This window comes from Vipera ursinii, assembly GCF_947247035.1.
Source record: "Vipera ursinii genome assembly, chromosome: 1".
NCBI classification, from domain to species: Eukaryota; Metazoa; Chordata; class Lepidosauria; order Squamata; family Viperidae; genus Vipera; species Vipera ursinii.
Genome location: NC_139512.1, coordinates 308,648,870 through 308,672,286, shown reverse-complemented (window position 1 = coordinate 308,672,286; position 23,417 = coordinate 308,648,870). Strand labels below are relative to the sequence as shown.

Below are 23,417 nucleotides of genomic sequence, written 5' to 3'. Positions count from 1 at the left end.
CCTCTAAGCATTTCCAGGAAAACATTAATTTAAATGTTTCAAGAGATGTCACATTTAAAAGAAACCTCTTCCCTTAATCTGAAACTGTGGTTGTACTGTATTTAAAATACAACATAGTAATAGTATATTGAAATTTTATGGAATAGTTTACAACAATGCAGATTTTTAAAAGTGAAATAAATTGAAAGACCATAATAAAATACTAACATAAATGCTGAAACCCAACAATAAGCAATCACTAAAAATGCCATACAAGTGAAAGGGAGCAGTGGCGTAGCGTGGGTTGTCAGCACCCGGGGCAAGGCAAGTAATTTGCGCCCCCTAACCCTTGGATTTTAGCACTCGAGTCTGCCGCAGGGAGCCCCGCATCCTGGGTGTCCGCCGCACCCCCCCACCCACGCCTCCCCCGGGAAAAGGGGGAAGGTCCGGCATCCCCTCCCTCACGTGCGGCAGAAGCGCCGGGACCCGAGGCCGTGCCAGGAGGCGGGCGGCGCAGCGGAGGATATACAGAACATTCAAATAGAAGGAAAATATGTGCATCAATAAGACAAAACCAGATTTACATATATTATTCCCCTCCACTTGAACATTCATAAATATATTGGAGCAATATTACTTTCCTTCCCTTACGAAGTAGGCCCAAAATTTATGAAGTTCTACTTCTATTTACAACCAATTTGACCTTAATCTACTTGGTAGATAGAGAGGCAAAGTAGTTAACAGGTGAACCAACAGCAAAGTTAAAATGTCAAAGCACTTTGTTAATAATCTATATTCTATTTTACTTCTATAAAGCCTCAAACAGCTTCTTATTTACAGTAAGTTGCACAGTGCCTGCTCATTTCTGTATCTGTCAACTGCCCCACTCTGATAGTCAACAAGAGAAACTCCTGGGTTTATTTTTTCCCGCAAGAGAATACGGTACTGAAAAGCCATGTGGGTACAGAAGTGGGAAATCCAGTTCTAACATTTTGCTTGTAAAAGTCATAAAACAAATTCCTCCTTTCTTCCCTGGATCTCCCACTGTCCTTTCAACATCAATCAGTTGCATTTGAGTTGTTTTGAGAACGATCTCAGAGAAGTGGAGGCAATTAGAGCTCCCAGACCTGTCACTTGACCTAAAATTATTTTTTCCTCCGAACATGGGAACGGGGGTGCCCAACCTTCCGGGAAACACCAGGATCTCCCAGGCGGGGAGCTGGGCTGCGCCAAGAGGTGGGGCTGTGGGGCAGGAGGGGGTCTTGGGGGAAGGATCTGAAGGGGATCGGAGAGCCGTTCGTGGAAGCCGCAACCCAGGAGGAGGAGAAGCGAAGGCGCAGCGCTTCCCACGGAGCAGAAAAACTCGCGAGGAAAGGCGGAGACTCGGAAGGGGAGGGGGCGCAACTGGGGGAAACCCACCTGGCTCTCCCAGGAATCCCTCCTCCCCTTCCCGCCCCTCCTATTCCCTCCCCCTCTCGCGGCATCCTTGCCCACCTGGCGCCCCTCCCCCGCCACAGGAATCCCTCCTCCCCTTTCCCCCCCTCCTGATTGCCCTCCCCCTCTCGGAGCCTCCTTGCCCACCTGGCGCCCCTCCCCCACCAGGGGAACCTCCGCAGCCCTGGCGTAAGAGGCGTCGAGAGACCAGGAAGGGGAGATGGAGGGGCAGGAAGCTGGATTCCCAGCCCCCTTCTCCTCTCTAGGTGCAAAAACTCTGCGCTTAACTCCTCCGCTGAAGCGCTGCGGGGAGGGGGCGACTGGGGCGCCGCCGAGCAATGCTAAAGTGCTCCAAGCGGAAACAGCAAAGGACCGTCACCCTTCATGCAAAGCCCCAAGACCAAAAACTAGGATCCAGATTGAAAAGGAAAGTTGCGTGTGCCAATCTGCACCTCTAAATGCAAATTAGGAATTCGTCGCCGAGCGCGCCCCCCCAGATGTTGCGCCCGGTGCGGCCGGCCCCCCCTGCACCCCCCACGCTACGCCACTGAAAGGGAGCTTTATATAGTAGAAAATTAAGTCCATTTTTGCAGCAGTGCTTAAACTTCAGTCTTTCTCAACCTCAGCAACTTTAAGATGTATGGACTGTAACTCCCAGGGCTTTCCACCTTTCTTAAAGTTGCTGAGGTTGAGAAAGACTGTTCTAGACTGTAAAGTGAGATGGCTGCAATGATAAGTATGTATGTATGTTAGCTCTTCTCCCTGGAACTCCTTCATGATACAAATTCTTCTAGTAGAGAAGACACAGGTGAGTTTAGATAAAGCACTGGCAAGAAACTCAGGTCTAGTAAGGTATATATTCTGTGTAACAATACATAGAATGATTAAAACTACATGTTTCCACTGAAAACTGCAACCTTCCAAGCAGCTCTCTCAGAAAATCTGTTTACAGAATTTGTAGGTAATATGTCTTAAACATACATAACAAGTTTTAAGAGTTCACCTTATTATGAGCATATTGAATATTTTATTTTTTAAAAAAGTAAATGTGACGGTGGTTTTTTTTTTAAAAAAAAAGTCCTTAAAATATATATTGCTTCCACCATATGGGACAACCAACAACTCACCAACTGATTTAAGATGCAGCATATTGAGCTGACCATATGTTACAGAGCTGTTGAATGGCTGAGTGATTCATGCCCGTCACATTCTAGTATATCAATTAAAGCTCCTTGAAGTCTGCATGATTTGTGTCTCTGTTATTAAACCCTGCTAATTCATCCCACTTACACATCTGTTATAAATCTCTAGGAGTGCTGCATGATTCATGGCAATCTGTGAGCATGGTACAGCAAATTCTTCTCCTTGTAATTAACAGTAAATTGTTTTACTGCCATGCAATGAATTTTTCAGTTATATTGCAAATGAACTCCTAAATGCATGGCTCTTTCCTAAGAAGTGACTTATATCATTAGGCAATTAAAAAGTATTGCTTTGAACCAAAAGCTTTTAATCAAGAGAAATACAACTTAAACTCAGCCTAAAGACCATGCAAATTTGACATACTGACAACAGAATAATTTGCACAATAAGGAGTGAAATATGTTCCTTTGGGGAGAACAAATAAATAAGTTTTGGCTCTTACAGTGATGAAGAAAGAGCACCCAATTTGTAGCCAGAGAATTTCTGGCAAGAGAAAAAACTGAGCAGTTACAGTTTATCTCACAAGTTATTTAAGTAATCTGTCATATCTAAATTTCTCAGATTATGCTTAATGTCTCTAATTGTAACACAGTGCCTATAGTCATGAAATAAATAATGGGAAGATTAACCAAGCAAACTTATCACACAATTTCTAATGCTGTTTGTGAGTTTTCATCAAAAATGAAACTGACATATTTTACTTTGATCTCTAGCTTCCTAAAGAAGCTTCAATTCTTCATTTATGCTCTTCTCTTATCACCACTACTGTCTAGGTCTTAGCATCACCTTCACATTCATGAGTGTAGATGTCACACTAGTAGATGAGCCACAAGTGAAGTTAAATTCAAAGAAGGGGGACTAATTGAAGATGGCAAACATATGACACGCCTGTAAAAGGCATTTTAGTGTGTTCTGTGAATGTTTAAAGAGACAGAAGAGAGGAGCACATGGACATGTCCATGTCTGGGCACATGTATATATGCATTGGCATATGACAATATTTATACATATATACCTGTGCACAATATGGAATGCTGCACTTATATGCCAGTTTTTCACTTTTCAGCATAGGATTCAAAATGATTGACTTAATGAGGTGTTAATTAAGACAGAAGTGAACAAAAATGATTTCATATCTAAGAACAAACAATACGTTATGAAAGCAGGAACAACAAGCACCCTCCCCCAGCAAGTGCAAAGAAAGAAAGATTGGTTTATGCATTATGAATGAAAAGGTACAAAAATATTAGTATACACTAATGACTATATATACAACATTGCTGTAATTAAAACAATAAATTAACATATCAAGAGTACTTGTTTAATCTCCTTGAGTCCCATTCACAATGACAGATTTTTATGTAGTTGAATGCAAACATTGTGTATTTTCAAACCAGTGGAAAACAGCCTGCCTGTTTTACTTTTTACAGAGAAAGGAAATTCTAATGTACCACTAATTACTAGTTTGTTAATTATGGGTGATTTTAAAGACTGTGATAGAGTATTATGTTTAGTAATCATTATAAGACAGGAAAAGCACATGGTTTTGATCAGTGGCATATACTTTTCCAAAGTACATGATGTTCAAAATATTTCTTTCTAAATTCCCTCTGAATTAAACAAGATTGACAAAAGAAGTAATTTAAAAGACATTTAAAATTAAAATTTGTATAGATAACCCTGAGGAACCAAAAATGCCTGGATATAAATTTAAGATGATAGGAAGAGACCTGGTGGATTAGATTAAACATTTTTAATCTATGAAACTACTCCACTACCTGTCATATTGACCACAAGCAAGTCTGAAAGGAATCTGGTCCTTTCTTACTACTGGCTGCAATCTAGAACAGAATGGACATTATAGATAACTGCTTTGACAAACAGCCGTTAAGCATTCTCCATTAATTTAACAAATACTGTAATGATTATCTGAACTACATTAAATTCTCACAAGAATGTTATAACCTGCAAGATGCTATGTATCAATATAGCTGGAAGTCAGTATGGAAGAATGAGGAATTACATGAATACAACTAATCTAAAGGCCTATGTATTGGTTTGCAGCTTATGTATTTATTTATTTATTTTACTTTCTAAGAGAAATTTTGATCAAGAAAAGAGCCAATTCAGTGGTATCCTGGCTGATTTACTAAAATTAAGCTACCTTACCAGGTTGTTGTTTTTGTTTGCTTGCTCATGGTTAGACCAGAATTTCTCTTTATTGCTTGCTCATGATTAGACCAGAATTAGCCATTAGTTTCCCTAAAAATCTAATCTGTATTATTAGTTTCAAAGTATAAACATAATCACCATGGGTTGATAATAGCACTGAGGTGTGTGTCGTGTTTTTTTCTGGCTATAGTATCATTCAGTTGAATGACCTCTAAATGTTTAGTTCATTGATTCAGAATTGCAATGGCAGGACTATCTAATCAATAACATTGTTTATTTCAGGTTCACATAAAGGAAGTCTATTAGATACAGGCCATTTAAAGTTTTTACAGTATTTTAAATTAATGGTTGCTTATGAATGCTACTGCATAGCTTCACTGGCAATGATGAATACCTAGAAAAACAAATACATGAGGATGAACAGATTGTTAAGCAGCAATGGGAATTTGGACATTTGCTTGTAATTCAGGTATAAGAATTCTGTTTGTACATTCTGCACACTGTGTGGGAATTATTTTGTATTATTTTATTGTTATTTCTCTTAATTCTTGAAATAAGTTTTCTAAAATATTAATAGTATATTCTCATGCTAAGACTCTACTCTTCATGACAATGCAAACCAAGGAAAGACAGAAATATTCACAAACATTACACAAGTTCTTTCCTCGCTTGGTTGTGACAATACTCCTATTTCTGCAGGTTTTTTGTGGCAATACCAACACAGATGGACCTGTCAGCCCCCCTGCATGTCTAAATATTCACTTTTATTTTGACACATGAGCAAGAGACAATAACTAAATGGTTATCTTCCTTCAGCCACCAGCTGTTCCCACTGGCAGCACCGACAGTAGTAAGATTTGCATGAATGTCAGACCTGATTTTAATAGTGATATTTGGTGATTTTTCATTGAACAATATTTACTCGGATTTCACGGCTATTGCCTATCACTTTTTATGAATTTACTTTCAGGTCAGAAATTACAATAGTGTAATTTTTATCCAATATTTCCAATTTAAAAAACAGATGGCTAAGAAAGAAAATATGTAAGAATGAAAAACAAAAATAGATTAAATACATATGATAGTATTACCTGCTAAAAGGTCCAAAATCTGTATACAGGAGATGCTATTGACTCCCAATGCTTCTGCTGAACTCTTGATTTTAATAAAATGTCAAAAACTTTTTTTCTCTACAATGCAATCTTTACTTTCTCTACTAAGGGAGTGGGGAAAATAGCCTAATCAACCTGTGTGAATAAGGAAGTGTTTGGAAAAACTCAGATGGTTTTCTCTGATATTATTCGTGTTAGTTTGTAGGTTACATGCTCAGAAAGGTACTGGACAGGTACTAGACATCATTGTATTAGACAAGGATCACAAGACAGCAGAGATGATAGATGATGTGGTGCCAAGAAACAGCAAAATCAGGAAGGAGTATGAGAAGCTGAAGAAGTACCAGGACCTGAAGGAGGAACTAGAGAGGATGTAGAAAAATAAAGGCCAAAGTGGTACCAGTGGGGGTAGCAGCACTTGAGGCTGTGACTCCTGACTTAGGACAGTGTCTCCAAGAGATCTGAGGAGCAATATCAGAACTCTGTGTCCAGAAGAGCAAGTGTTAGGAACTCCTAGATTAACACTCAAACTACCAGGCATCTGGTAGAAGACCCAATATTGAAAAAAGGCAGATACCACCCATAGAGGTGGGAAGGGTTTATATATGCTTGTTAATTGCTTTTTTTCTTGCGCATCATAATTAAAGTTAAGATGCTCATTTGTTGCTTGAAAGAAATTAATTTTGAAGAAGTCAACAGGCTGTCAGGTTTCAATGAACAATTCAGATTTTAAAAATGACACACGGGTAAGGAAGCTTCTTCTTTAATAAAGATCCTATATAAATTGCATTAGTTACTGTTTAAGCTGCTCAGCTGTGGAACTTCAGAAAACTAACATTAGGTTTAAGAATTATATGAATTGCAGCTTCCTACTTGCCCAATTAAAATGGAGGGAGGGATCATCAGTAGCAAAGCTGTTCGGGGACTATAGTATTTCAGTATTGTACTTTTCTTACCAAAGTCCCACAAACTCTTCTATGCAAAAAGAAAAGTTGCCTTTTCTTTGAGACGTTAATTTTCTATCTATAATGATTAACTTGACTGGAAGACTAAACGACAATCTCCAAATAAAAAGTGTAATACTTATTCACTACGACGGAGAGAATCTTCTCTTACCATAGAAAAAGATATAAAGTAAGAAAATAAATTGAATGTTATAAGATTATGATGTACAAAATTGCATCATATTGAAAATATGTCATTTTTCACAATCACAGTTACTCTATTTGTCAGTGCCTATGATTGGAATCATATTCTTATATATTTAGTCATAATCCCACTGAATTTGTGTAGCAAGGCATAAAATCTATTATATTGGGAGACTTAATATGTTGTGAGGAAATAGTTCAATCTAGAGTAGGAAAAATAATTTTCATCTAATATCAAATAATTAACATTGCATATTTAAGATTTAAGGTGCTGGTACTTACCTTTAAAGCCCTACATGGCTTAGGCCCGGGATACTTGCAGGACTGTCTGCTACCGGGGACGACTTCCCATCGCCCAGTGCACTCACACAGAGAGGGCCTCCTCAGGGTGCCGTCGGCCAGACAATGTCGGCTGGCAACCCCCAGGGGGAGGGCCTTCTCTGTGGGAGCACCAGCCCTTTGGAACCAACTTCCCCTTGAGCTTTGGATGGCCCCGGACCTCCGGTCCTTTCGCCGTGACCTCAAAACTTTTCTCTTCCATCAGGCTGACCTGGATTGATGATGGGTTTTTAAATATGTTTTAATTTTTAACTGTATTTAATTTATTTTGGGGCTGTTATTTAATTCTTTTTTTAATTTTTGTATTGTTGTTTTTATTGTTGTATAGCGCCCTGAGTCCTCCGGGAGATAGGGCGGCATATAAGTCCCAAAAATAAATAAATAAATAAATATACAAAATGTTTGATATTCTTAAATATTTATAAATAAAATACAAAAAACTAAATATATATTTTAAAAATGGCAGGCAACATCCAAAGTAAAAAAGATGGATGGGATACAATGTGAAGACAAGAAATTGCTACAAAAAAGAAAAAAAATGTGTTCAGTATTTATATAGCAAAGTGTTCAACATAAGCAGCAATACAATGTATAATTAAAATGCTGAAGTAGGTCTGAGCAAACTTAAGTTCACATCACTGAGTTATGGAAACTCAGTGGCAACTTTACGTTTGTTACTGTCTTTCATTGTATGGTTATTTTGTAAGGAAAAGGAGGAAAAAAATGCTAAACATGTTACTTTATGCTTCTGGAGGAAAGACAGGAAATAATAACATACTTTAAAATATATGTCATAGTGTTGACTTCTACCTCAAATATAAAAGCTAGTTTACAAGAAGCTCCTTCCTGTCTAGGTCATATACACCTGGATTTTGACACTGCATTAAGCCACAGTATTGTTTTGTTGCATTTAGTTTAGCTATGATACTTTGTGAAACATGGTTTATACCTTAACTTTATCTAGATTTCTGTGGCATGGTTAAAACAAATGAAGGCCTGCCAAAATAGATGAGTTAGCAATTATATTCACAGGAAAAGATAAGTTTTAAGTTAACTTTATTGATTGCTACAACTCAATAAAAGCACACTCATTTTTTTTTCAAGTAGAGGGGCACAGGTTCAATCCCAGCATCTCCAAGTAAAATAACAAGTTCAAATGGGCAAATAGGTAGCTTCCTATATAACAATGATTGATAGAAAAAGTACCAGAATAGCTCTTTTAGCTGACAGCATAAATATCCCTGTAAACCTGACTAAATCTGCCTGATGGATTTGCTGCAACAAAGTAACACCAGTGTTGTATGATTTTTGCCATGGTATCACAATAGACATCCAAAGGAAACATGTTTTTCTAGAAGGGCTGCATATTAATTTATGTGTTATTTAGTTGTCTATCGATATGATCACTACCGCTAGCAACCTTTGTAGGAAACATTAAAAACAGGGTAATTGACTTAATTAAGAAAAGGCTTAATTAAATCTTTCTAATTTATTATAAGCCTAGTCCCTCCTTAGGCAGAAAGCCAACTGGGTGACCTTGGGCCAGTCACTTTCTCTCGGCCCTAGGAAAGTGGCAATAGCAAACCACTTCTGAAAAAAAACCTTGCCAAGAAAACCACAGGGTATTTATTATCCAGGTAGTCTCCAAGAATCAGATGGAACTGAATGGAAGAAAAAAAATGTAGAAAATACACTATATATTTTTTTAACTTGCTGTTCTGTACCAGCCTGCTACCGGCCCTGCAGAAAAGGCAGGGACAACCCCTTTTACAAGAAGGCAAGAGGCTGGAATTACGCCTGCCAAATTTATAGCTACAAAAACAAACAAGACATGAACCAAGAAACAGGAGCTTTAAGAAACAGGAACTATCCAAGCGGTTGCCTTCAGCAAACCAGCCCTCCCACACATTCCCCTTATATAGAGTTCAGGGCGTGGCTTCTCTCTGCCTCCTTCCGAGGAGCCCCATTGCCTTCCTCTGTTTACTCCTAATTGACTGCCTCCTGCATCGGGCGTCCTTGAACAGGGCCAGCTGTGGGTCATCTTCATCCATGCTGTCAGGCTCACACAGCTGGGTCTCCGTGGTGACCAAGTGGGAGGGGCCTGGCTGAGGGCTCTCATCAGCAAGATCTTCAACCCCCTCAGCAAGGTCTTCAACACCCCCCTCCTCCTCTGAGTCGTCCGACCCAACTGCCGAACCCACAGGCTGACCCTGAATCACAACACTTGCAATTAATCATATAATATAATAAAAGCATAATACAGCATCTCTTTTCCCTTACCAGCAGCTAAAGTTTGTCCCATTCTGGGCTTACTGTCGACACATCCAATTCGATTGCAGAGAGTAATGGTAAATGAATACATTCTGTATGGTTCCAGTCCAGTTGCTACATAGGATTGTTCATGGGCTTCAGCAATATACAAAGTCTGCAAAATAAAGAGACTCAAGATGTTCTAGTCTGGGAGCGCTTCTCTTACTTTATATGAGTATGATAGTATATTTAATAATAAGTAATTGGTTGGCCAGGGTTTGCCAAGCACCATTAGCAGAACTAGCAATATTTTGGAAAAAAAAGTTCAACATGCTATAGAATTAAATTATAATACGTTCATCACGATACTTTATGAGGTAATAATCCAGTTCCTGAGTAGACAAATGAGGGGGAAAAATTATTGCCTCATAAAGCTGTAGAAGAGAGGAATTATTTGTGCAAACTGTACAGATTATGCAAGAGAGTAGTATCACTATTATGTGATGAAATCTAACCAACTTGCACTGGAATCAGACAAAGCTAGAAAATATTTAAAATGAGGACATGCTGCCTTTTAAATAGAAAAAGTTATCATTACTATATATTACAATCAAGAGGGAAAAGCACCAGCACACTACCTTAAAATACTTTAAATGAAAAGCATTAAAATGGAAAAATGGAAAAGAGGAGAACTGTTGAATAAAAAAAGTTTATTCAATTATACTGAGAAAATATTTTTGCCATCTATTCAAAAAGGTGAGCTTACATCATCAATACCATTAAGTGCGTATCATTTTAGGCTGAAAGTTTGACAAATCATTGGGAACACTGTGCATATATTGGATCCAGTTTCCCTTAGGTATTTTTTTCCAGAAGGTTCCTTAATAAAAATCCCTGCACCTCTACCATTAACATCTGAAGGCCCTTAGAGAATAATGCCGTATTCTATGTCAATGGAGCTGCTGTATGAAAAGTCCTGGGAGAATCATTAATTAGAAAGAGAATGAACATTTTAATTGTTCAAATCCAAAAAGAATACTTTAGCAGCATGATTTCAGGGAAATGTTAGGTTGTTAGCAATTTTATTTTTTGCTATGAGAATAATGCTTTTCAAGTTTCACAACAGCCATGAATTAAAATTTGCATAAAATAATAATATTGAGAAGACAACTATAAACAGCAAATACCACAGTTGCAAAGAAGCTGAAAAAATAGCGGACAACCTAGTTAGCCGCTGTAAGAAGATAACATAGACTGACTACAAACAACAGCATGACAACCTAGCAACAATGGTGCATTGGAAGATCTACAATAAATACAATTTGCCTGCAAGCAAGAACTGGTGGGACCATAAAATAGATAAATTCATAGAAAATGAAGCTAAATTGCTCTGAGACTTCAGAATTCAAACAGACAGGTACCTGCTAAATAACACGCCAGATTTACTAGCTATCAATAAGAAAGAAAAAAAAGAAAGTCTGAGTAATGGATATGGCAATACTTAGAGACAGCAGACTAAAAGAGAAAGAACTGGAGAAAAATGCAAAGATTTACAGATGGAAATAGAATAACTATGGCAAAAGAAACCAAAAATAATGCCAGTATAACAGGCACCTTGAGTGCAATTCCAAAACAACTGGAGCAATAAAAGCTTTAAATGCTTATATACAAATGCTCAAAGCTTGGCGAACAAACAGTGCAAACTAGATGCAATAGTACACAACAGAGGGTATAACATAGTTGGTATTACAGAAACCTGGTGGGATGAAACCCATGAATGGAATGGAATGGACTGATGGATATATACAAATTGTTCAAAAGAAACAGGTCTACAAAAAGAGGAGAGGGAATTGCACTATATGTAAGAGAATGCTACATATCTACAGAAACGCACATCATCAAAGATAAAATCTCTCCAGAATGCATATGAGTCAATATAAAAGAGGAAAAATGTGACATTACCATAGGTGTATATTACAGACCACCCAAACAATCAGAAAAAATAGATGAACTCTTTGCCAACTTAACAAATGTATTTAGGAAGCATTCCACAATAGTAATGAAGACTTCAACTATCCAGATATCAACTGGGAGACAAAATCTGCAGCGAGCGGGAAATCAAACAGATTCCTAACCAATCTAGCTGACAACTTTGTCATTCAAAAGGTGGAGGAGGGAACTAGACGTAAAGCCATACTGGACTTAATTATAACTAATAGAGAAGAAGTGATAGAGGGAGTTGAAGTTTCCGGAACCTTGGGCAAAAGTAACCACATCATACTAGAATTTAATATAATGCAAACACTAGCAACAGGAAACAATCCAACCAGTGTCTTGAACTTCAAAAGAGCTGACTTTAACAAACTCAGAGAGAACCTAGGAAAGGTCCCATGGATGAAAATCCTAAAGTGGAAAACAACCTAAGAACTGTGGGAAACTCTCAAAAATGCGATCATAAAAGCCCATACCAGTACAATACCACTGAAAAAGAAAAACAAGAAATTTAAGAAGAAACCAGCATGGCTGCACAAAGATCTCTCTGACAAACTGAAAGACAAAAAAGACAAATACAAAAAATGGAAAGAGGGGCACATAACTAAGGCCAATTATCAGCAGAAAGCCAGAACATGTAAAGATGAAGTCAGGAAAGCAAAGGCTCAGAATGAACAAAAATTTTCAACAGAAATCAAGGATAATAAAAAAAAAGTTTCTTCCAACATATTAACTACAAGAAAAAAGTCAAGGACACTGTAGAGCTGCTTAACTCAGACTTTACACCAGTCTTCACACAAAAAGAAACCATAGCCCAACATACCAAAAAAACCACTGCAAAAAACAGATTGGAAACAAAAATTAAAATAAACAAGAAAATGGTAAGAGAATACTTGAACGCCATCAGCATTAATAAAATCACTATCAGTCAATTGCAAAAGGCAGCACTACTTGGAACAGCTTACAGTACATCCTGTGACAATACGTTTAACACCATCAAACACCAACCATTAGCCTATTCCAGGTCCTTGGGAAAAACACAATAAGTTGATTAAAACTGTCAAACACATTCTAAACATCTGGCTGACTGTGCAACCAAGCATCATCAATAATAATAATAATAATAATAATAATAATAATAATAATAATAATAATAATAATAATAATAATAATAATTAGTAGTAGTAGTAGTAGTAGTAGTCAGTTGAGAAAAGGAACAGGCAAAGGGAAAACAGCCCATATCTAGTCTTATAGGCAGAAGCAGAAAAATAGAAAATGATATATCCATATTCCCCTTCATGGAGAGTATAGGGAGTTCCAGAAAAACATCTATTCTGCTTCATTGATTATGCTAAAGCCTTTGATTGTGTGGATCACAACAAATTGTGGCAAGTTCTTAAAGAGATGGGAGTACCAGACCATCTTATTTGTCTCTTGAGAAACCTATAAGCAACTGGACACAGAACCACTGATTGGTTCAAAATTGGGAAAGGAGTCCGGCAAGGCTGTATATTGTCGCCTTTCCTATTTAACTTATATGCAGAGCACATCATGATAAAGGCAGGGCTAGATAAATCAAAAGTTGGAATTAAGATTGCCGGGAGAAATATCAACAACCTAAGATATGCAGATGATACCACTCTAATGGCAGAAAATGAAGAGGAACTAAAGAGCCTCTTGTTGCAGGTGAAGAAGGAGAGTGCAAAAGTTGGCTTGAAACTTAACATTAAGAAAACTTAGATCATGGCATCTGGCCCTCTCAATTCCTGGCAAATAGATGGGGAAGAAATGGAGGTAGTGAGAGATTTTATTTTCCTGGGCTCCAAGATCACTGCAGATGGGGACTGCAGCCAAGAAATTAAAAGATGGTTGCTCCTCGGGAGGAAAGCCGTGGCAAATCTAGACAGTACACTAAAAAGCAGAGACATCACCCTGTCAACAAAAGTGTGTATAGTCAAGGCTATGGTCTTCCCAGTTGCAATGTATGGCTGTGAAAGTTGGACCATAAGAAAGGCTGAGCGCCAAAGAATTGAGGCCTTTGAGCTATGGTGCTGGAGAAAACTCCTGCGAGTCCCTTGGACTGCAAGGTGATCAAACTAGTCAGTCCTGGAGGAGATCATCCCTGACTGCTCTTTAAAAGGCCAGATCCTGAAGTTGAATCTCAAATACTTTGGCCACCTAATGAGAAGGAAGGACTCACTGGAGAAGAGCCTAACGCTGGGAAAGACTGAGGGCAATAGAAGGGGATGACAGAGAATGAGGTGGCTGGATGGTCACTGAAGCAGTAGGCATGAGCTTAAATGGATCCACAAGATGGTAGAGGACAGGAAGGCCTGGAGGAACATTGTCCATGGGGTCATGATGGGTCAGACACAATTTTGCAACTAACAACAACAACAACATATCCATATTAGGCTTGTTGAACATCTTTTCAGAATAAAACCACATATTTATATTCACAAAGGACAACTTAACTTCAGAACAGTCTTTCAAAAATCATTCTTTCCCTTTGAAAGCAATGCAGATAAACAGTCAGATCCACCTTGGGCAGTTTGCCATAACAACTTTGATACCTCACTGTATTTTAATAAATCTAGGCACTGCTCCATTGGCAAATTTCAATTTGGCATGGCCATAAAGATTGGGACCACTTTAGAGGATCCATACATCAATAAGCAGAGAAAACAGATTGCTAATAACAATAATACCTGAGAAAACATTGGCAATACTTTTTGTTCGGTAATTACATTGACGCTATACCCCATCACTTCTCCTCTTGCTTCATTATCTCCCGGCTTTTCCCAAGACACATTCAGAGAATATGGTGAAAGAGGGAATACTGATGGAAGTGGCATGAATACAGGAGCTAAAACACAAATAAATGTGCTAATTTATCATAAAATAAATGAACAACATGTGTCAGGCACGTTTTCCCACTATATTTGTAAAATACCATCTGTTAAACTTGATAAAATGGCTCTTTGCATCCAATTCCTAAATAAGCAGCTTGCAGAAATTAATTTTCAGGTCTAAAAGGAATTTTCATATATTTTTTTAAAAGCTACAACTTCAAAGTAAATGATTCCAGCTATAAGCAAACTCTTGGATCTTTTTTTTTTCTATAAGGTGCAAACCACCACTTAAATTTTAAACACAATATAGGCTTCATGTAAAGCACAGGCTTATCTTGACCTGAGAAAACCTGATTAAAAGGAAGGCTGAGTAATTCAGCAAAATAGAGTACATTTAATTACTGAGAAGCTTGGAAGTCTCTCTCTCTCTTTGTGTGTGTGTGTGTGTGTGTGTGTGTGTTGTTGGTGTGTGATTTAATTTTATGACCTCCAATTTTTTAAAAGATAATCACATATTTTAGAATTTATACAGGCACCGTTAATTGGCAGTGTTTTGGAAACACTTCTTATATATCACTCTACAGAAAAATCTGCTGGAAGTTTTAATTTCACAAACAAATAAAAGTGAAATCCTTGGCTTGAAGCCATTATTTAATTTGCCCAGCCAAAAAAGTAAAATCGGTAAGACTAGTTTTTCAATTCTTCCTATCAATTCAGATTCCCTTCCTTACCTGGCACAAATTTAGTTAAAGATTTCTAGAAGTGGCACAACTAGGAAATGAAGGCCAAAGCAACATAAAGAATTAATTGCCCTCTTGCAGAAGTTGTGGATTCTGTTTGTATCCTTGGTAACTTTTTCACTGGCTTTAAGAAATTCTAGCTCTCAGCAAATTCTCATAAATTAATGTTCAGTATAAATTTAATGGAAATCAGTGGATTTAGGTAAGTCTTTCAGAGGTTTATTTATTTAATTTATTTAAATGAACACAGTAAAAAAACACAAAACACCTAAATATCATTAGCCAAAATAAGTAAAGCATGAGTATAAAGACATTAGCAATCAATATCTACCTGTTGTAAACCTTATATTGTAAAACCAAGCTTTGATATTACGGAGCATGTATGGCTTCCATTGAAAGCCAAAACACTACATGCTGCCATATCTCATTTTTTTAAAAAACTTTTTTAAAAAATCAACTTAAATTAAGACAGTTTAGATTTAAACCCCTACTTTAAAATAAAACAAGCAAAAAGTTTCAAAGCCATTTCCAAAATATTGATCTAAACGATTGTGTTAATGTAAACTCCAATAATTACCTGCCTCTGCTGTTCTTTGCAACGTCCAATTTGAAAATGTGCTGCCAGCCATATTTGCTGATAAAACACAGAACTCATAGTCTGTAAATGGCTCCAAATCAGTGACCACAGTACTAGTTACAAGTGGTATTAAAGCTTTCTCATCTAGAGATCCTTCCACTGGATGAAGATTGAACCATCCATTGGTTTGGAAAATACAGTTTTCAGAGGGAACATGACTTCCATTGGATTGTACACCTCCTTTCATATATAATTCATACCTAATAATTACACCTAGAAATGAAAGCAGGCAGCTTACAAAACAAGTACTGTATATTTCTCTGAAAATATTTACATTTGTCCTTTTGTCATTACTATATCTAATGCTGAAACTGATGTGACTTAAAGTATATCTTCCTAACTCATCTTCCCAAAGATGCATTTGTGAATAGTTGTTCTTTGATGGAAGTGTGCCAATATCAATTATACTAAGGAAAATCATAATCATAGCCTATATACACTTCAGCCTCTGAGAAGAACAAGATAGCCCTTCAGAATGTGAAGGCCTGTTGAGATTAACTTTTAATTGCTTTACAGTTTCATGTCCAATTGAATGATTTCCTATTTAATAATAGGGAATAAATTCTGGAAAGGAGCAGTTGAAAAGACCCAACTCTGCAAAGGGTCAACACTGGAAGGAAACCTTCCATAGAGAATAAGAGGGATGACTTTGAGGAAAACATGCAAGAATCGTTACCTATACAAAAGGAGTGAAACATTTTTTTAAAAAAAAATCCAGAGCAACAAGATAACATTCAGAAGTGACTCAAGAACATGCCTCCCAAATTTACTGGACTTTAAGAAACAGGAGAAGGTACAGCATAATCAGACTTGCAAGATTCTGTAATTACAACTACTCTCAATAAAAATAATTTTAGCTGCTTTCCTGGTCTGGGTTACTTAATGGGGCTGACACTTTCTCTTTTAGTTCTTCAAGGGTAGCAAGAGATAACACATATAAGCAACCAACTGCCCATTATCTCAACAATTATTTGCAGACCTCCAAGAGTTTTATTTCTACTCCTGAAAACGATAGGCCATAAGTATGCATTCTCTTAAGCAGAAATTAAGCAGTTAGATATTTGTGAAGAGAAGTTATGTTGCCAGTAATGTGTGACACACTATCAAAAGAACACTGGAGCTAGTATACTGACTCAACTCAGAGGTCTATCTATTCCAGGACTGGCTAGCAGCAAGTTTCAAGTTGGTTTATCCAGCCCTATCTAGAGCTATCAAGACCAACTACATGCAAAGTGTGAGGTATACCCCTCAGTTATCCCCCACTTCCCATATGTGACTACGAATAAAGTAGTAAGTGGGGGGGGGGAGGAAATAAGTCTCACTGAGTCTTATACCAGTCGCCTTCAATGGATTTATCCTGTTTTCAGCAAAAAATCTGATATAGATCCAGTACAATTCTCCCCAAATTGCTGAATAAAACACAAAAACGTACCATTGGTTTTCTTGGGTGGGAACCATTCTACAGCCAATTCAGTAGAGCTGATATTTCGTATGACCGGAGGTAGCTGTTCCTCAGGAGGAGCTTGTGCAGTAATTATCGACAGTTGCTGGCTTAGCAAACAGCCTCCACTAGTACATGCTTGAACATAAAAGTTGTATTTTTTAAATGGAACTAAATTCCAGACAGTGATAGAGGTTCCCAAGCTTTCATGCTGGCCACAAGATTGATGTTCAAATGAAGAAATGCATGTCAAAATATATTTCTCTATTGGACCAGTATCATTTGATAAGGCTGTCCAGTTAAAAGAAATGGAATATGGCCCAACAGGAAAGACTGGATTTAAATGCAGATTTCCTAGAGGTATCCCAGGTTGTGTTCTGTAGGTCAGCTCAGTACTTCTTGTAAATCCGTGGACATTGCTTGCTTCAAGGTGATATGTATACAAAGTATACGGAAGTAAATTGCTATCAACAAAGACCTGGAGGCCTGAATGAAGTATAAAAACATTTTTCTATAACTATAACTTGCATTTTAGACTATAGTTCTTATAAAATGACAAAGATAATAAAATAGGAAACAAAACTGAAGAATATTATTAACCAAAATATGACAATCATTTTAAAAAGAATGTAGTAAACAAAATGCTGAATAGTTAAAACTTAATCAAGTGTCTTTGCTTGCTTGCTTGTTTGAAGCCATAGAGCTAAAAAAAACTGACTCAGGAAAATGTGCCCCAAATCACAGAATCTGAATTTTTTGGAGCTGCAGCTTTGTGTGGGGAAAACTTGCTGAGAAGGAAAAACGGTATTACATTTTACTTGTCAACACTGAAATGCTGCATTTTAAATCATTACTGAATAATCAACATAGAGCTTAATTTAAAAGCAAGATGTATTTTACTATCAATTTCTCAACCACTAAGCATTAGTAGAACTACAAAATATAAAATGTTGAGATCTTAGCCTTTTACTTTATGAGCATTAAATGTATTACATTTAATTTCCTCTGCATTATGTTTCTTTTTAGACTATTGTTAAACTTGCAGCCAAGTATTTTGGACTGCACCTCTAACATTACAATGACTTTTGCTAGGGCTGCATCCATTCATATGTGCATGTGTTGGTTTTTGTTTTCTTGTGTGTTTATTATCTGAAACAAGTCAAATATAATGTTGGATGTTATTTAAATTTACAGTAATATGCATAATAATAAAAAGACATTTCATTTTACAAATAATAAATAATATTATCTGGAATTAATCTAAAGCATTATGGAGTAAATACCTAAAACAAGACCTTCTAGATCAAGCCAACAGTTTCCCTTGATAAGGAACACAAGTAGTTCAGAAGTGTCCTGAAGAAACAGCAGAAGTATGGTAGTTTCTCCAACACTGTCTTGGAAGAGGCCGTCAGTTAATGTCAAAGGCTTTGCTTTATATACTGAAAATCTCAGGCTCAATCATCAGCAGTTCAAAGATTCAGGGAGCAGATCATGGAAGAAACCTATCCTTAAGACTCTGAAGAGCCACAGCTAGTCAAAGTAGATATACTGGGCTAAATGGACCAATAGTCAGAGAGACATCATTTTCCCACTAGTGACTTATAGTGTCTTTACAGCATCAACCAGCCATTGCTGAAGTGATATAAAGCCTGTCCTCATTATTATTATTTTCACAGAGACATGGTTGGCCTAAAACAGTGTTTCTCAATCTTGACAACTTTAAGATGTGTGGACTTCAAAAAGAATTGAAGACTACATGGCATAAAGTCGCCAAGGTTGAGAAATGTGGGTCTAAAAAGATTAAAATAAGATTAAATAAATGGTTACAGGGGAAATGACCAGAGTATGTTACTTCTAACCTGGCATAAAATGTCTATCCTTACTCATATCTCAATATTCACAGGAATGAATATTTTTAACTGTCTGAAATGAAAGTCAGTAGCACACAAACACATTTCTGTTCATCTAACTCTCTTTCCTCTCTTTCCCTTGTCGCTTCACTGCAGCCATTGCAGAGGATTTGGGAAACTCTGGGGAAGGTTTGGAAGGCCCATGCTTCACGGCAAGGGGGAAGGATTAGCAATGCTCCACTGATGGAAACATTTCCATCAACAAAAACATCCCCATGGAATGAAAGCATTAATAATAATAATTTAGTCTGTTTAGTCTGTTTAGTTGCAGGATCCAATCTGGATTCGTCAGAGGGACTAGAGGTTTTATCTTCTGAGCTTCTGGACTCGTACTGGGGCCCATCCTCGGCGAACTTCTTTCTTGGTTATACAGAAGTTCCCTGAATATGGGCTCCATCATGAGTCCAAAAACATGGAAGACGAAACCTCTGGTCCCTGTGACCGGCATCCTGCAACATCATCCAGGGACACGTATATTTGCCTTCATTCAGGCATTTCTTTAGTGACTGTTCAAAGTTACAACAGCACTGAAAAAAGTGACTTATGACCATTTTTCACACTTACGAATGTTGTGACATCCCCATGGTGACATCTGCATGCTTGGCAACTGGTTCCTATTTATGACGGCTGCAGTGTCCCTGGTGTGTGTGTCACATGATCCCCTTTTGCGACCTTCTGACAAGCAAAATCAATGGGGAAGCCAGATTCACTTAACAACCATGTCACTAATTTAAAAACTTCACTGACTCACTTAACAAATGTGGAAAGGTCATAAAGTGGGACAAAAGTCACTTAAGAAATTTCTTACTTAACAACATAAATTTGGGGCTCAAATGTGGTTGTAGGCTGAGGTTCTTTCTTTGATATGAAAAACTCTAAATGTAATTTTGCTCTAACTTTAGAAAGTTGTCAACTAAATAATCAAGCAAGGTTTTTGAGGATATTGAGTGAATGATTGTTGTCACGAGGAGGGCAGAGGTTATTGTTCCTTCTTTTTTATATATTAGGTTTTTATCTCTATAAGCTGCCCAGAGTGACTAAGAGTTGGGCAGATATATAAATTTTCTGAAATAAATTAATTAATTTATAATTTTCCTTAGCAAATTGGAGGCTTTTGTATCTGTAATTTCACAGTTATTCAGACTAGAAGTTCTATGAATGCAGCAGTATTTAAGTGGTTGTGTGTAATATAAATACTATATACATCCTGAGAATAGCTATAAATGTAAGAATTTCATAGCATTAACTCAATTTACTAATGTTTCAAAAAATTATGTTTGATAAAAAATCTCAAACTATTTATATAGCCACATAAATACATACAAATTCAGTTTGGGCTCTAGAAATTAATGATATTAGTCTACGATTAGACAAGTAGTACTTTAAGTTGTTGAAACAGCAACTGCTTACTCTGCTAATGAACCTTGAAAAGACACCCACAGAATACAAAGACTAAGGGAGGCAAGATGTCTTGATTGGTACGGAGCTGTACATTGGTCTCAAAGTTTAGGAATTTTGTCTATTTCCCAGCACTGTTCAAAGTGTCATGTAAACACCTAGAAGTTTCTTACCTAATAATTAAGACTCTTGGGAGTGGACACATCTGCCTTTTGATGAAAATATGCAGAGAACAGATCTCTTAGGCAATGGAAGAGGCTGTTAGTGACTGTTGGACATGGCTAGTGTTGTATTTGTGCTGTGTGGATTGGAGGTGCTGGAGGTCCTCTGTGCATCCAGAAATGGTGGAGAGAAGAATCTGCAGCTTGATGACTCAGTAGACGCAAGCATGATTAGAAAGCGAGATCTGCAGAGCAGATTGGCTAATGGATTGCTACATTTGGAAGGATTGACAGCATCAGTGAGGAAAGCTTGACCAAAGCACTGGCATTCAATAAGCTATTTTCTCCTCTTTCCCTTCTCGTCCCCAGGCTAAATGCAGTAAAGTGAAAGTAGTGAAGCAGTCTCATAAGTGAGCATATAAACGTAGAAATAAAATTAGAACTGATAGCAGTGCTCCAATATCTCAGGGGCTGCCACAAAGAAGAGGGAGTCAAGCTATTCTCCAAAGGACCCGAAGGCAGGACAAGAAGCAATGGATGGAAACTAATAAAGGAGAGAATCAACCTAGAACTAAGAGAAATTTCCTGACAGAATGGTGGAACAATTTGCCTCCAGAAGTTGTGAATGCTCCAATACTGGCAATTTTTAAGAAGAGATTGGACAACCATTTGTCTGAAATGGTATAGGGTTTCCTGCCTGAGTAAGGGGTTGGACCAGAAGACCTCCAAGATCCCTTCCAACTCTGTTTTTCTACAATTCTGTAAAAATAGGATCTCTGAGTGAATCAGGGAGAGAGCACTTGGGACAGTTAAGAACCTGCAAAAAAGTTATGTAAAGAAATGTATTTATAGTTGATAAGCTAAGCCCTGTGTGTGTGTGTGATGTAATTTTGTACACACACAAATATCTCAAATATTAATTTATTAAATGTAGATTAATTGAAAAGTACTGTAACAATAGGCATCAGTATAACCTAGAAAAGATGTTTGTGTGTTTGTTTATGTGTTCAACTACAAGTTAGAAAAGTTCTTGTCCTTTTCCCACTCAGTTCATTTGTAAGAGTATCCTTTTTTGTTCTAATTTTCTCAGTTTATTTATGTCAAATAGCATATGCCAAGATCCAATTCTAATTGTATGGATCCTATGTGTACCAAACTAGCATAGGTTGTATAAAATAATAAAGCATTCCTTGGTATCTGAATGACAAAAATGTAAACATTCCAGGAATCTGGGCTGCTTTTCTCTACACGGAAACCTAATATATCAAGAGTTTTTTTTAAAAAATAAATAAATATGAATTGAATAAACAGGCTAGAAATTTCTTCACACATAACATACTTTATATCACGTTGATTTAAAAATGCAGCAGCAACAGCAAATAGATTGGGGTCAAAGAAGAAAATGTGACTTTAAAACCCACAAAGAAAAAGTTGAAATTACATTTACTTGATGTGTGAAAAAAACAACAGCCAAGATATTATATATGTGGAAGAACATGTTACCCAGTGCTCCAATTGAGAATAAAATGAAAAATGAATAAAATAAAAAAACACTTTTGAAGTAAACAAACTATGAAGGCATATATTATATTAATGAACACTCACTGTAAGGAAGGTAGTCCTCTGTTGTGTAGATCTGACTCCCATTTCTGTATAGTTTGTAAGCAAGCCAATTTGAATTGGGAGAATCAGGTGGATTCCAAGTGACTCTGATAACTGAAGAATTTACAGTCTCCCCTTTGGGGGGAGGCTGCTCGGAAGGAGCTAGATTAAAATGAAGATTGAAAGAAGACAATTGCCACAGTTTAATAAACTGACATGCATCCTGCTAAGGAAAAGATTGTTACAAAGCTCCCAGATCTTTGCTTCATTAACAAGGCCTACCATTTCAGGCTTTTCTTACAAGAAAGCTTTAGCATAATTACAAACCAAATTTGTGTGTCAAACTAATAACCTAGCACAGTGGTCTCCAACCTTTCTGGCTTGGCAGACTGGCTGAGGTGGTGATGGAGGGATGGTGGGGGGAGGAAGATGGGGAGGATTTCATATATTCATGTGCATGCGCATACCACTTTCACAAATGCAGCTTTACACACATACACACATGCACACCTTCACCCATCACTTTCTCGGCCCAGTTTCAGGCAGAGGGTCACAGACTGGAGGTTGGGTACCCCTGGCCTGGCATATATTAAAAATTATAAATGCAGAACAAATGCCTTTCAAATGGTACTATTCACTGGATGAAACCAAAGTATAGTTAGATATTATTTTATCTCCCCACACTAACATAACGCATGCAGGTTGAATTCAATTTTCTTCAAAGGGACCTCTACATATGGTCCAATGCATCATTTAATCTGGAAAACCACCATAGATCCCAAGGTTCTGGAAATGATTCAGAAGATGTGCTTAATAATATGTGGAATGGGTCTAGGAGAATTCGCTGCAGCCAATTTGCCATTGCCAATTTGTGGCTACGGTTGTCTTTATAAAATATGTTTTCCAGCCTTTTCTTCCTGGAACTGATAATTAAAATTTAAATTTATATTCTTATTTAAGATTGTTATTCTACTTATACAGGTTGAAACATAATTATTACCAAGTTTTTTGTTATTATTATAAATAGTAGTATTACTATTCTGTCCC

General features: G+C 37.2%; 1 protein-coding gene across 1 annotated transcript in view; it reads right to left on the bottom strand.

Moving 5' to 3' along the window:
- Window positions 1-23,417, bottom strand: part of USH2A (usherin) — a gene marked incomplete at both ends in the record, with an annotated part of 509,528 nt that overhangs the window by 383,128 nt on the left and 102,983 nt on the right. Inside the window, 5 exons of the mRNA XM_083377756.1 lie at window positions 9,668-9,812; window positions 14,338-14,495; window positions 15,799-16,071; window positions 17,291-17,785; window positions 22,374-22,532. Coding sequence (XP_083233882.1) covers window positions 9,668-9,812; window positions 14,338-14,495; window positions 15,799-16,071; window positions 17,291-17,785; window positions 22,374-22,532 — 1,230 coding nt within the window. The remainder of the gene's footprint in view (window positions 1-9,667; window positions 9,813-14,337; window positions 14,496-15,798; window positions 16,072-17,290; window positions 17,786-22,373; window positions 22,533-23,417) is intronic.